This window comes from Branchiostoma lanceolatum, chromosome 2, assembly GCF_035083965.1.
Source record: "Branchiostoma lanceolatum isolate klBraLanc5 chromosome 2, klBraLanc5.hap2, whole genome shotgun sequence".
In the NCBI taxonomy this organism is placed as follows: domain Eukaryota; kingdom Metazoa; phylum Chordata; class Leptocardii; order Amphioxiformes; family Branchiostomatidae; genus Branchiostoma; species Branchiostoma lanceolatum.
The window spans coordinates 29,300,795-29,314,897 of NC_089723.1; the positions used below are offsets into that span (position 1 = coordinate 29,300,795).

A 14,103-nucleotide genomic window follows, 5' to 3' on the forward strand; every position below is an offset into this window, starting at 1 on the left:
TGTGATTCGCCTACCCCTAGGCTGTACATACACCACCACCTGCAGCTTCAGATAAGACATATGGAACTGCAAAATGAACCATAAAACCTTCGCTACATCTATTCTACAAGCTACCAATAGAGATATTCACACCTAAAGACAAAAATCACAGGAAAAACATCATAATCCAGCTATTCACTGTCTGGCAGATCTGTAATTATTATTCATCCTTTCAAACGACATAACTGTTCTATAAGATGGTGCTTCCTTGTCTAATGCCATTTGACTGCTAGTATGATATACACATTTTAACGACAAGAACACTTCTATCCTAATATCAAAAGATGGACCGATACTGAAATATATATATATAAAAAGACGGTCATTGCATGGAATAGTTGTTCCTTTTAACTTAAGGTCAGTTTGACTAGCCCAAAGTACATATTTTGTATGTTCACTTTTCATTACAAACTTAGCTCGATCAACAATATAGCAAAGAGACCCATGACAATACGAAAAGAAAAATACAACATTAACAGGATGTTCCTGTGAAGAATACATGAAATATCATTTGCACACAAACAAAAAAACTGCATATCAATGAAAGATATGTTTAATTTACTATTTGCTCCTATGAGATTATCATTTCTGTATCACCCACTTAAAAATCATTACTCCCTTTTTAAATGTCACACATTCCCTTTTCCTTCCGTAATTGGGTAGCCATTCAAGGAGAGCAAATCATTGGTTTTGTGATATTCTTAAATTTCCTGTAACGAATTTCAGTTCGGAATGATAAAACTACTTGAAGATTACATACGTAAAAACTCAGAGAATAACAAAATATCCGCTGATTCGGATGTTAACAATTTGCCGAAGCCCGCACAAAAAAGTGAAGCCTATATAGGGTAAAGCCGGTGAGGTTTATATAATGTGTTGACTGATATTCATAGTGGATGAAGACGTCAGTGGTGACGTGACTGCCTACAGGAACACAGGAAATAAAGCTGCCATTAAGGGGCTTAAATGTCTTACAGGCAACACTGTTAATTCTCTGTAAGCACTTCCCAGATTAGGTAAATTGTCAAAACCTTGCCTTGCAATGAGGGTACGACAGACAAAACTAATCATCATCTTGTGTCGTACGTACATGTAATTATGAGAATGAAGACAGCATGGGGAAAATGTTTGGGTTTAAATGAATATTATGCCATCTTCAGTGTTTTTCAATAACTGCTAAGACAATGTTTTGAGATGAACACATATAAGACTTGCTGAAGTAATCTAGTTAAGAACTGAAGACTACTTTGCTGGCGTCGTCCAACAAACGTAAGCACAAACGTACCTAGTTAGCAACAGGAAGTTCAAATTTTGATCAATAGTCCATCCGAAACAGTTTGTTGCTGCATCCTGTTTTAAGATGCTTTGCTCCTTTTTTTTCCTCATCCAAATCCCATGTTGTCTGTGTAGATCAATAATACATTGCAGGGACAAGTTTTCCTGGCCAATATCTATCCCATTAAGCTGGTTTTCTCACCTCCAGTGTGGCAACTCGCCAATAACATATTAGGCATACTGTAAATTCATCTTACATTCACAGCACTTAGATTTTACGGCACGTCCGGAGTTAGCAGTTAAAACAAAAGTAATAAAATAATGGATGACAGAACATGTATCCGTGGTATGATTATTTTATGGTCACAGCAGAAACCGTTAACTTAAATATGCAGCAAAAATGTCAAGGTTTACAGTATGCTGTGTATCCTCTCTAATATGGTCATGTCATTCCTACTCCTGACTGTCATAATGGCTAATACCAAATATGGCGAGGGCTTGTTTTGACTGACCAGGGTAAAAATCCTATAGACACATTCAACAATATGTTTCTAATTTCCTTTGACTAGCAGCGTATGTTTTCATGTCTGTTTTGTAGACACCTAAGTTTTCGTATCTGGTTAGATTTTGAAAAATTAAACGTCGTTTGATTTTCACCCCCCTAGCAGGGTTCCTTTGTACTGTGGCAAAACTTACTGATTTTTGTATCTTTTGTACTATATCCATGCCAATCAGACATGTTTCAAAAAGCTTTAATAAATTTTCTCTTGGGTCTGAAGACATTATTGCCAATTGCTAAGGGCATAATTAGCCCAATTACACCTCGGACAAAATAGCTTTAACAGACAGGTATGAATGGGTTTTTTCTTCAGCTGACCACACATCTATCTACTGCTTTCTACACAGCAAAGAACTTAGAAAGCTGATTTCATCCAAAAATTTCGCCCATTTGAATGTTGATAGCTAGGTTACATTTACATTCATATTACTATTATCTATTTCTTTGGAACGCTTGGAATGCATTTTTAAGAATTTTTTTCCCCCTCATTTCGGCCTTGCTTTTCCAATAATACCGGTAAAAATAGTTGGGAAAAGGTGAAGGTTGTGAGAGACTCTGCAGATGACTAAAGTAATGTGAAAAGTTAAACATATTATATCGAAATGTAAACATCAGGTGACCGTGTTTTCAATTGTCCAGATGCACTTTCAGTCAATTTGAATTGCAACTGAATGGATAGATCTACATGTATCTGACCCAGGTAGCCTGATATCCATCTGAATTTCAGGTCCTGTCCCTTGCTATTTGAAGATTTTTCTTGTGACGTAGCTTCTATTACCTACTATTGAACTGTAAATACAAATTAAACAATTCAGCACTAGAAAACAGCTTTTTCCCAGGCCCCTGACCTACTAGTCAAGAGATAAGCGTGTATCCGTAGCAATTTTGCTGAGCACAGGAAGAGTTAGGTCGTACAAAGCACACATTATGATGAACAGCAGGTTACCCCAGATGAGGAAAAATAACAGACTATAGCATCTGTACCAGCATTTCTAATGGATACCATACATATCTTTGCATAGCTTTCAGTCTTTCGCATATTTTATATGCTCACTGACTAATCACGCTAAGGTATGCTGCCATATTTACTTTAATTCCCGACCTCTTTCAAGGCTTCATTGAAGCTGGTGACCTTAGCATTTTGATTACAATGACTGACAATAGATCATAATCTGGTACCCATGCATGTGCATTCAATCCCATATGACAGGTGATCATAGGAGAAACCTCAAATTAGCTTCTAGAGGAAAACATGGTTGGGTTCTCATAATGTTCAAGTGTTATGTCCAACTACTGAACATCTTTTATCTGACCAACAGATACATATGGAAGGGCCAACACATGTCTGAACATCTCTTTTTCAGATGCCAACTAACTTACATAAAATTTGAATTGTAGAGAGAAATGTCAACAAGTGTTTATACTGTAATGTTTGTTGAGAAAAATTGTTGTGTCCTGGCAATTTTTTTGGATTTCCCTATCTAACACTGTACAGGATTGAGGATCTCTAAACTGGTCACCAGTCTCCTAAGGCTGCGGGCTGGGATTCCTTGGTACTATATTTTGTCTCCGGATGGCCAACTAAGCCCACCCCATTGATTTTGCTTGCCTGAATTCAATCAACTGCCCTATAGTTGCTAAAGGGTCTTCCTCATGGGGACTGAGGCAAAATTTCCCCAGGAGCATGTTGGCCCTGGTGCTGAAAAGCTTGCCTGTGTAGGCCCTAGCAACAGTCTGGATTCCAGGCTAAGGATCTGAGGCAAGCCTGACTACACTCTCACAGAAAAAAGACTAGCATTTCTAATTGAATTTGACATGGGGGATAAGGGCTGTTACTACAATGCTAACAGCTGGCTTATGGATTTTCAAGACAGTAATAAGTTGTTAATACATGCAGATGCTAAAAACACAAGTATTTTCGCCCAACAAATCAACAAAATAAAAGCTTTTTTACAAATAGTCACCTACTGCCTTTTTAACCTTAACACCTATTTCAACACAGGATCTTTCTACACAACCAAGTCATTCCGGAAGGTTTCAGGGTTGTGTTTACATGTACTATTTTGTCAGTTTGTTGGCCTTGCTGACCATGTGTCATTTGATCTCAAGGCAGGGTTTTTATGTTTCGCCAACGAAACATATTGTTTTTGTCAGGTTTCTTCTTCTTCTTCTTCTTCTTCTTCTCCTTCTTCTCCTGTCAAATCTTCAAATCGCTTCTTCTCGGTCGTCCGTCGACCAAATTAGCTGAAATTTGGTATGGAGGTAGAGTTTGTGTATACCCCTAGACCCTTTTAAAATTTTTTCCATATAAGTTTTTTAAATGATTTTATCGAGGTTTTTTGGTCATTTTCCGACAAAAGTCGCACATTATGGCCTCCAGTGCCGTGGTGTTGAAACCTAAGGACCTGAAATTTGGTTTAGTTGTGCATTGGATATTTACCCAAAGGACCCCATAATTTTTTTGGGTATACACTACTTCAAAATGATTTATTTTGCAATTTTTTGATGGAATTTTTGGTTATTTTCTCACAACTAGGTCATCTTGTAACATAAGCCCTCCTACACTTCCCCCAAGTCTGGGAGTTAAAACCAAGCAGATGTCAGGGGGTACCTCTACTAATGGTACAGTCAAACCTGCCTAGGCGACCACCTTTTCAACGCGACCACCTGGCCATGGCGACCGCTTTTTCTCGGTCCCGAAAATTTTCCCCGTAGGCACAAGCATTAAGCTGCCTGCCCAAGGCGACCACCCGTCCAACGCGACCGCGACCGCCACGAATTGGGACCGCACAGAGCACAATCACTGCCCATGGCGGCCGCCTAATTTTCAAGCTTGTGGTGACATCGGATCATTTTGCTGTCGGATTTCACGGAAATGTTTTCAAGACTTTGAAGGACAAAATAAGGACAAAAATATATGGAATAGTAATGTTATAGCATCGATTCCTCCATGAAGTGTTTTAATAAAACGTTCCCCCTATATAAACACTGTAAAGACAAATGTTTGTGATGTTGTTGTGCCTATCGTAATCTCATAGTTTACCGCAAACTCAGTTCAGTTTAAACTCAATTTTCAAAACGATTACGTAGTGCATGGCGTCAAAAAGTCAGATTTCACAGAAATTACTATCTATATCTTGTATTTTCAACAAAAATGTGTCTGTGTCTTACTAAATTCCGCCGAAAAATGACTTCGCGGCGGGCAAAACATCGGGCGAGAAATGTTGTTCCTCGGTTCCGACGCCATCTTGGATTTGGCATGGCCCGGATTTGGCGTACCGCTGACCTTTCTAAAACACGATGCTTTTGTGTATGAACATTTACGAATACTCTAGTTATTGATGAAAATTAATATTATTATTTTCTTTTTATTTCCATGAATCTCACAAACCTTTATTGGACGCTGTGCGTTCTACTGCACTGTCTTACCTTTCGATGCGGTCGCACAGAGCTTGGCGGCGCGACGAAATCACACCGTTCCCTTTCATCTTTCGTTGTCAGATCGAAAACTTTTTGACCCTTTTATCCAGCGGTCGGCGCCCCAAAAAAGGCTGGGACCAGCAGGTGTTTTCTAGGCATTTGTCTTAGGCCTTAAAACTTCGATGATGTGCGTGTGTGTGTGTACTATTAATGTAACGTGTGAATGCGGGAAGGTGCTGCGAGATCATCGTGGCAACCATTGTTTTGAACGCAAAATTATGACGAAAATTTGTACACGATGTAGCGGTATACAATTATTACAACGATAACGGAAAATGTAATTTTTGTAGGATCTTTCTGTCAATGAGAATTGAACCTGGTGGGGGTCATGCTGTCTAAATTCACATTATTTTCCATCCATTTACGTACTGTATTTGAAAACCTCGCCCTGGAAACATGAGAGTGGAATCCTCTTCATGGCGACCACCTGTCCATCGCGACCGATTTTGCTCGGTCCGCCGGGTGGTCGCCTTGGGCAGGTTTGACTGTATTACAGAAAGTTATATGTACCTTATGTTACATGGTACGGATGTTAGATTTGAGATGTAAGTACCTATAGGAAAGGTGAATAAACCTGACAATTAATTATGCTAATGAGGACCTAATTTGCATAATGTATGCATAAAGTTGTATGTCCCTTACCGTAAAAGCTGCGGATGTCATCTTTGAGATGTAGGTACCTTTAGGAAAGACGAACACACCTGGCCATAAATTATGCTAATGACGACCTCATTTGCATGATTTATGCGTAAACTTGTAATTCCCTTACCGGAAAAGCTGCAGATGTCAGATTTGAGATGTACGTACCGTTAGCAAAGGTGATCACATCTGGCCATTAATTATGCTAATGAGGACCTCATTTGCATATTTCATGCATAAACTTGTATTTCCCTTACCGTGAAAGCTGCGGATGTCATCTTTAAGATGTAGGTACCATTAGGAAAGGTGAATTCCCCTGGCCAAAAATTATGCTAATGAGGACCTCCTTTGCATAATTCATGCAGAAACTTGTATTTCCCTTACCGTACAAGCTGCAGATGTCATATTTGAGATGTAGGTAGCTTTAGGAAAGGTGCACACGCCTGGCCATGACATATGCTAATGAGGACCTCACTTGCATAATTTATGCATGATGTTGAATTCCCCTTACTGTAAAAGCTGCGGATGTCATCTTGAATATGTAGGTACATGTAGGAAAGGTGAAAGCACCTGGACATAACTTATGCTCATGAGGACCTCATTTGCATAAATTATGCAGGAACTTGGATTTGCCCAGGAGTTATTTTGGGACAGCCCACTTCTTGCATGAGGAGTATGGGCGAAACATCCTGAATTTGCTCTTAAAGCAAATGACGGCCAGTCTAGTAATGGAGTTGTTTCTCTTGTGAGAAAATCCAGCTGAAGCTAGGGGCAGGAAAAACCCTTAGAACAGTTCTCTGTTTTTGTGGTGCCATTCCAACTTTCTGTTGATGTACAAAAGCTGTTGCATAATACGACTGATGTTACTTATCTACTGGTAGATTTTAACACCATTGCAGGTGTATGGATAAAGCCTGTGTTCTATACATTTATCTAAAATTGATAAAATCTACCTCTGCTTTGTCAAAAGTCCCTAAAGTTCCAACAAATTTCAATGTCTGGCAAGGAAAGTCCAAAACAGTCTAGGCCTGAACTACAAACTGTATTTCTTCTGCTTCCTACATTACTCTACATAAACGTAACTGGTTCTAATGATGTGTACTGTATCCTAACAGTAGAGAAAGGCCTGTTACCATACAACTGCGTGTGTTCCACCATGGCTGTTTGGTGCTGGTGGGACCTCTGCTCTTGATGTCACACAAATGTACACTGACTTGCTAAAACAAAGACAAACCATCCTCCCCACAAGCTTTTCTTTCCTGTTTGAGTGCTAATCACCCTCGGAGTTTTCCGTCTTGCACAGGGTTCAAACCATTGATACATCTTTACCATCTAAAAACGCTGCTTCATAGACATTCAAAGCTGTTCTATGCATTCCATGGTTAGGCAAACTCTCTTAGCGTCCCAAATTCAAGATGCCCAAATGGGATCAATTAGGGGAAGAGAAAATTTTGTTCCAAATAGGTCAAACTGGGAGCTGCCTGCAAGTTTCTGCCTCCAGGTTTACATTATGATTCTTCCATATAATATCAATGCTTGTAAAAGATCTTAGAGGATTTTACAAGGGAACAGAGCCATTTATGCAGGTTTAACCTTTTTGTCACCGAGGGCTACTTTACTCTCCAGATTTGTGTCAGCCACAGTATCACCATGGAGAAGGTTAGATTTTGTAAGATGTGTTACTCCTAAAACCCTTTGTTTGTTTGTATGTTCTAGTGGGACAAAGTACCTGATAATGAGCTTATCAACACTTAAGGGCTACATCTAAACTTTCCATTATCTCTCTGTCATCATCCACGAATGCCTACAAAAAGAATATCCTGCATTTCATTTGCTTACCGAGAAGAATGAAACACAAATGTGAATTCTGTGATTTGTTGCGCTAGTCTCACTCAAATATGCAATTGATGAATGAGAGCAGTGGGTCCCTATATGCCCAAATTTGTCAGTTCAGTTAATCAATGCTGGTATGCAGCGATATGAAAATATTTCCAAATTCTGTGCAGCAGTCTCTCAATGAATAAGCATGCCTGACTCATTTTCCTCCACATCCCCTGATTGTAACAAGCTAGAAAACTAAGTTTTAAAACCTTAGATCTGTCAAAAATATCCGAAAACTTTCTGTAGAAATGACAGTTTGGTACCATAGACCACGTTAGCATTGGCTGTATTGGGCCTTATTTAAGAGAAAAGCAAGTTAATACTAGTGACTTGCTATCCTAGCTACATTATAACATTAACAATTCTAGATTATACGTAACTTTCCGAAAATGAGCTGAGGCATACGTCATCAAGGGGCGTCTCTTAGGTATGGTTTACAAGAAGAACAGGCTTTCAAAACATACATTCACCAGTGTCAATGTCTCGTTTATTTAGAAACGCACTCCCGAACGTGTGAACAGGGAAAAATCATGCCAATCCTACGCTACATTTGTTTTGTATGTTAGCTCAAAATAAAGACCTTAACTCTTGATACGTGCAACCTTTTCCTTAATACAATAACCTTGGCATTGTTTTTGCCGAAATGGACCTAGCAGATGGAGATACGGCTGTTTTTGGATGGAAAGTGTGCGTGCAAATGTTTGGTATAGAAAGATGTCATCGTCAGAAACAGGCACTGTTGTCTGGAAGACTTCCGCCAAACAGTGTGTCTGTTTCTGACGACTTCACCACACCTTGTCTATCGTACACCTCGTGGTGGCTATCTCAAATTAAAGGTAATCAAAAGCTCAATACGTTGACCGCGAGCAATTCCAACTTCTTAGGCCGGAAATCCGCTCTGATCACAGAACAGAGAGATGTTCGAACTTTTTTTCCTTTCAAAATTGGCGGAAGATTGGAAGGTAACTAGGAGACTCAAACTGACAAGATATGAGAGGAGGAGTGACGGTCTCTGATTAGCGAGGAGGCAGCCCTCTAATACCAGGATGCTGTTATCAAGCCACACTAACTCATTTTTTCTGTAGTTCAACGAACCTCGAGCCACTTCCGTCTTTCACTACTTTAACGGGCTGAGGAAGAAATAAGCAAAGACATTGTGTACTGTTTTGCTAGACTATAATTTATGCAGTCAATAACTACAGGCTAATATCATCTTTCATTTGAAGAATACAATTAGGTTGATAACATCAACTCCCCTTTGACAGTACGAAGCTAGAGCCACTTCTGTATTTCACTACTGAAAAGGCCGTGCAAGAAATGAGCGAAGTTCGTTGAAGATGGTGATACAAAAATGCACCCTTTTGCTAGACTGTAAAAGCCGTCAACAATCACGGGAAAATATCATCTATTACTTGCTGCAATATCATGATTAGGTTTAGAACATCAACCCCTTTTGAGCAGTACCACCGAAACAAAATTTTGGTATATGAATTAGAAAATTGCGTGCCCTACCTGACGGTTGCGTTCATCATCAATCCGAGCAATCTGGATTTTCTTGCGCCCCATCGCTTTCTTCAGTTGTCTGGCAGTAGTTTCACGAAGTACAAGGAAGTGGGTAGCAAAATACTCCTGAAGTAAAACAGACAAATACATTAGTTGTTTGGGTATATACACCGGTAGCTCTTAAATCTTTGGCACTGGAGTCAGGTGTATATGTATCATACCATTAGAAGGCTTACTTACATATACATACACAGATGGGCCAAGCTTATCCAACGGTTGCCAGGTAAACAATCCGGATATTAATAACCGCGCTTACGCCACACATGTGGAGAAAGACAAAACACAACACCCGAATAACAGCAAAAGCGAGGTACTTACTTATCTGTACAGTCGGGTTGTGTCTAGTTGTCTCCCAGTCTTCCTACGTCGCATCCCTATCCATTTGGACCAGAAGAACTGCAAGTGGTGGCTGGAGTCACTGGGGTTTTTAATCCGGTAATTTCACGCTCGCTGCCCTTCAATCAAAGACTCAATAACCCAAACCGATGCCCAACGGGACTCTGGAAAAGAAAAATTACTGGTCATTAGAATTACTCTTGTACTTTTAATGGATTTGCGAGGATGGCTGCAGGGGCGACCACCTCTCTAACGACGTCCAGTGGCCAATGTGTTAGGCTGAGGCTATCAGCAATAGGGTGGCCCAATAAACTTCCCAATAGCCCGTGGAGAATAACTACGGTGATCGTCGGGAGTCAACAAACCTTTTACACCTCCTACCTGAGCTGCGGAAAAGGAGGAAAAGGTTCCCGCGTGAGTCTGGTACAGCCGTTACACACGTTGTACAGAATAAACCGTTAGGCGACGGCAGCATGGAAGATGGCTGCCACACTGGACGGGGAGGGTAGTTTGTAATACCAAACCAAGTAATAAGGCCATTTACCCTTGACACGCACTGTCCATGCCCAAATTGGGAGGTTGGGAGGCTGCCTATGACCTGTTATGTACGCCCCTTCCCAGGGTAGGCAGATAAGAGGGAGGGGTAAACAGCCACGTTGAAGCCCTCCCACATAGCTGACATGCCACCAAACTCACAGCCGCCCCTGTCTCCAATGACATCAGTTAGGGGCTAAACAAGTGTAACTGACACTGGGTCCTGGACACAGGTCTGGAACATGACACTTCTGTAAAACCCTCTCTGAAGACTGGCCAGTCTATCAACCACGTACCACTTTAGCAGACAAAACTGTAGCCTAGGAACCTCTTGAACTGCTATGTGTGATGTGGCAACAATTAAAATACCCAAAAGACAATACACTGTAATCTGTTGTCTTCTCGTCGTGTGCAATAAAATTGCGATGTTCATCTAAATCTTGCCTTCTTATTTCCTAAGCATGTATACATGTAGTTTGTCTCCTGCTCATTTGCGCATTCAAACCAATATCTAGCACTACTACACTGCAGACTTTGTCTTTCCTAAATGAAACTAAAACACCCAGTACCTCCTATGTACCGCCAACAATCACTTATGCCTTTAACTTTCTAATCTTCAATAATCGGAGGAGGAGACACAAAACAAGAACCCTATGTGTGGCCTAATTGGCCTGGAGCAGTTGGTGGGAGCAAGCGGAGTAGAATGCCATACATGGCACATGGAACCGGGGCGCCTGCCATACCACACATACAAGCCATGCCTGGGCAGTAACCATCCTACTCTCAACCCCAACCCTCCTGAACTCCCGCACAAAGGATCCTGTCCACCTCCAACCTACCCCAAACTCATCATCTCTCCTCTCCCACAGAAGCCGCCTGGATAGAGTTCCAGCACACATCCCCGTGCTATGAGGGAGGTAGCCACCCCACACAACATCCCTGAACATGAGATGCGCCTGGGTTGACCTTCATAGCTCGCATTCCTGGACATCATGCCCAGCGCTCCTTCATCGACCATCATAAGTCATAAGGAAATCAATATCACATGTGGGTATTGTTCACCAGCAGCACTTAAAACCACTTTCTTTTTCTGCTTCTGTCCTTCTGCTTTGTCTAGTAAAACTCTAATTCACTGGGCAATGTCATTCCTCGTCACTGATGTACACTTTTTACTTGTATCAGAATAGTGGTGCGGATCGGTCCGGCCGGACCGGTTCCGGACTTGTAAAACGTTTCGGTCCGAGTCCAAAAAAACCGAAACGCTGAGAACCGGTTTTTGGACTTGTCAAAATAATTAGCACTTATGTACATATGTACATCCTCTGTTTGATCCTTAACTCTCTAAAACCTTCTATAAATCACGAAGTTTGCGATGGAAAAGACGCAAACATTTGTTGTTGGCTTCTGATATGGCCGCTATGGCCGCTATTGCCGAAATCAGGAAGTCTCACAACTCCTCGCGAGATCTGGGTGACGTCAAGGGAACCTAGCGATGTGATTGGCTTAGCCATGTCATGCGTTGGGGGACTTCCCCAATGGGCCCAGTGGCGGCCATGTTTGACCTGAGATAGAGAGAAGAAGCTTTGTTTTGCGGCCTTTGCCTGCAGCCCGGGAACATTGCGTGTCACAGGGTACAGGTCAGGTAAACACAATGCCGGCAGTATGTGAGAAAAATGATCCGGTGTGCCGGGGGCGTCAAAATATATTGCAAGGGGGGGCAAGGCTCTTTAGACGCCACCAGAAACAACCCGACATGTAGGTCACCACGCTGATTAGAGAGTATACTAGTACTTTTGTTATAAATATACACGTTGTTCTGACTGCAGACGTGTTTTTGTGTGAATCTTTCCCTAGTTTAGAGAATTTAGGGGGATTAACAATGGTAACAGCATCAGTCACATAATGTGACGGCAATGTTTGGTGCCGGACCGGACCTTACAAGTCCGGACCTGAACCGAAACCTCTGGACTCGAGTCCGGACCGGAACCGGAACGTGCGTTTCGATCCGCACCACTATATCAGAACTTTTAAAAGATCAATTAATTCTTCTCAAAAGACTTTTGTTGGACAGAAAAATTAAGACCAAACATATGTAGTATAAATGTATAGAAGTTTTAAGACAATTTTCTCATGAGAAAAAAGTAAAGCCCCAGGGACTGGTTGGAAGACAATCTAGCTAAGTTCAATTTCAAAACAATATTGCTGTAAATCTTAAAATGCTTGCCGAAGGTTTTTTCCCCCGAGGTTTTCGCAGTGACAACTCCACCACAAAATAATGGCACCGTGAACATGCATTTCCATCTTACAGCCCTTCCCAATTATCAATCTTAAGTACCGAGACAAGATTTCTCGACAACAAAGTCATAGTCACTACATCAAACAGCCTTGTCAGCATACATGTTCCGATACACACGGATTGTTTCCCCGAATTCATTTCACTTTCTTGCATTCCCTCGTATCTCTGGAGACCCGACTTGCGTTACTCTAAAACACGAGAGAACGACAACGCGTCCAAAAATTCATTGCACCAACAACGACCGGTGACAATCTGAGTACGAAAAAATCAATGTTATCCGTATTTGCAGCGCTTTGATGTGGCGTTCCTCAGATAAGGCTGGCGAGTTATTGCCTGTCAAAAGAGAAACGACAATTGGGACAACCAGCATATGCAGAAAGGCTGGCGAAGACAAAGAGTGATGACAAAGGTAGCCTTCTCGCTTTGATCTGTTGGACCGACCCTCCCACAAGGCACCAATGAGTACCAGACAAGCAATTGGAAACAATACACATCTAGCTCTCAGCCTGGAATGGTTTTGTTACCAATTTGTCAGTCTGTTTGGACTCATGATCCGGTATCGATTGAAACTACAAAAAAAATATGTTCAACGTTTGCAAAGAAGAGATGCTGTTTTGTATGATAATCTTACTGAACCTGGCTTTCTTTAAATGCTTTTACATTCTAACTAAATATCTAAATGATAACGTTTAACATTTTGTTAAAATTGCACCAGCTATTGCTCACTTCAGCATATTATCTGAAAAATACAATGAGAATCAAAATAATATATTTGCACAAAATCTACCACGGTGTAATATGGACATGGTATAACATGGACTGTTTTATCCGTAAGTAACCCTTTCAAGACAGAAACAATGTTGGGTCATAGATTAGGGTCATGCATTGAAATTTGATGTATGATAGAATAGCTTGTTGATAGCCCATCACAAGCGATTTGGACAAATCTCTATCATCCTGTTACTACCACACTATTACACAAAGATAGAAATGTCTAAAATTCTAAAGAGAAACAATTTTGTAGAATCAAAAGCTTAGCCTCTTTACTCAAGAAGGACTAACAAGTCCAACGACAATACACAATGGTTGCATTATTGAATTAAACTATTTAAAGAGTTGAACAACCTGAAAATGACTCGCCTTTGTGATAATAACAATAGTCTACCAAATATGAAAAGGTTAAAGTAATTATCATGAAGGGTGTTGTCTCTTTTAACCATGCAGACAGAGGCCAATAACCTTGACATGAATTGTATGGGATAGAAGACAAGCCAAGCCAACCACAGTCATAATGGTGTTTAAAAATCAATAAAGTGATCATTTGAAAGGCGTCAATCAGGACATGTACCTTACAATTGAAAAGTCAGAAAGGAACCATTGCCACCATTGCCTTAGCAGACATAAGCCAGTAAAACACCATTGGAGACGTGTTAAATCTAGTTGAACCAAGAAACATTTATATTTCTAAATGTCTTGTTGCTAGACAAGAATATACATAACT

At 40.8% G+C, this 14,103-nt stretch overlaps 1 protein-coding gene across 29 annotated transcripts in view; it reads right to left on the reverse strand.

Moving 5' to 3' along the window:
* LOC136428453 (myocyte-specific enhancer factor 2A-like) overlaps window positions 1-14,103 on the reverse strand; it is a 61,075-nt gene that overhangs the window by 23,501 nt on the left and 23,471 nt on the right. For 27 of the 29 annotated variants that reach the window (XM_066417954.1, XM_066417952.1, XM_066417985.1 and 24 more), the window contains exons 3-4: window positions 9,755-9,936; window positions 9,386-9,502 (exon numbers count right to left, since the gene is read on the reverse strand). In XM_066417954.1, the coding sequence (XP_066274051.1) occupies window positions 9,386-9,439 (54 nt within the window). In that variant the 5' untranslated portion in view covers window positions 9,440-9,502; window positions 9,755-9,936. Of the gene's footprint in view, window positions 1-9,385; window positions 9,503-9,754; window positions 9,937-10,153; window positions 10,272-11,145; window positions 11,168-14,103 lie in introns of those variants that run through there. The other 2 variants (XM_066417958.1, XM_066417957.1) reach the window with 2 other exon arrangements.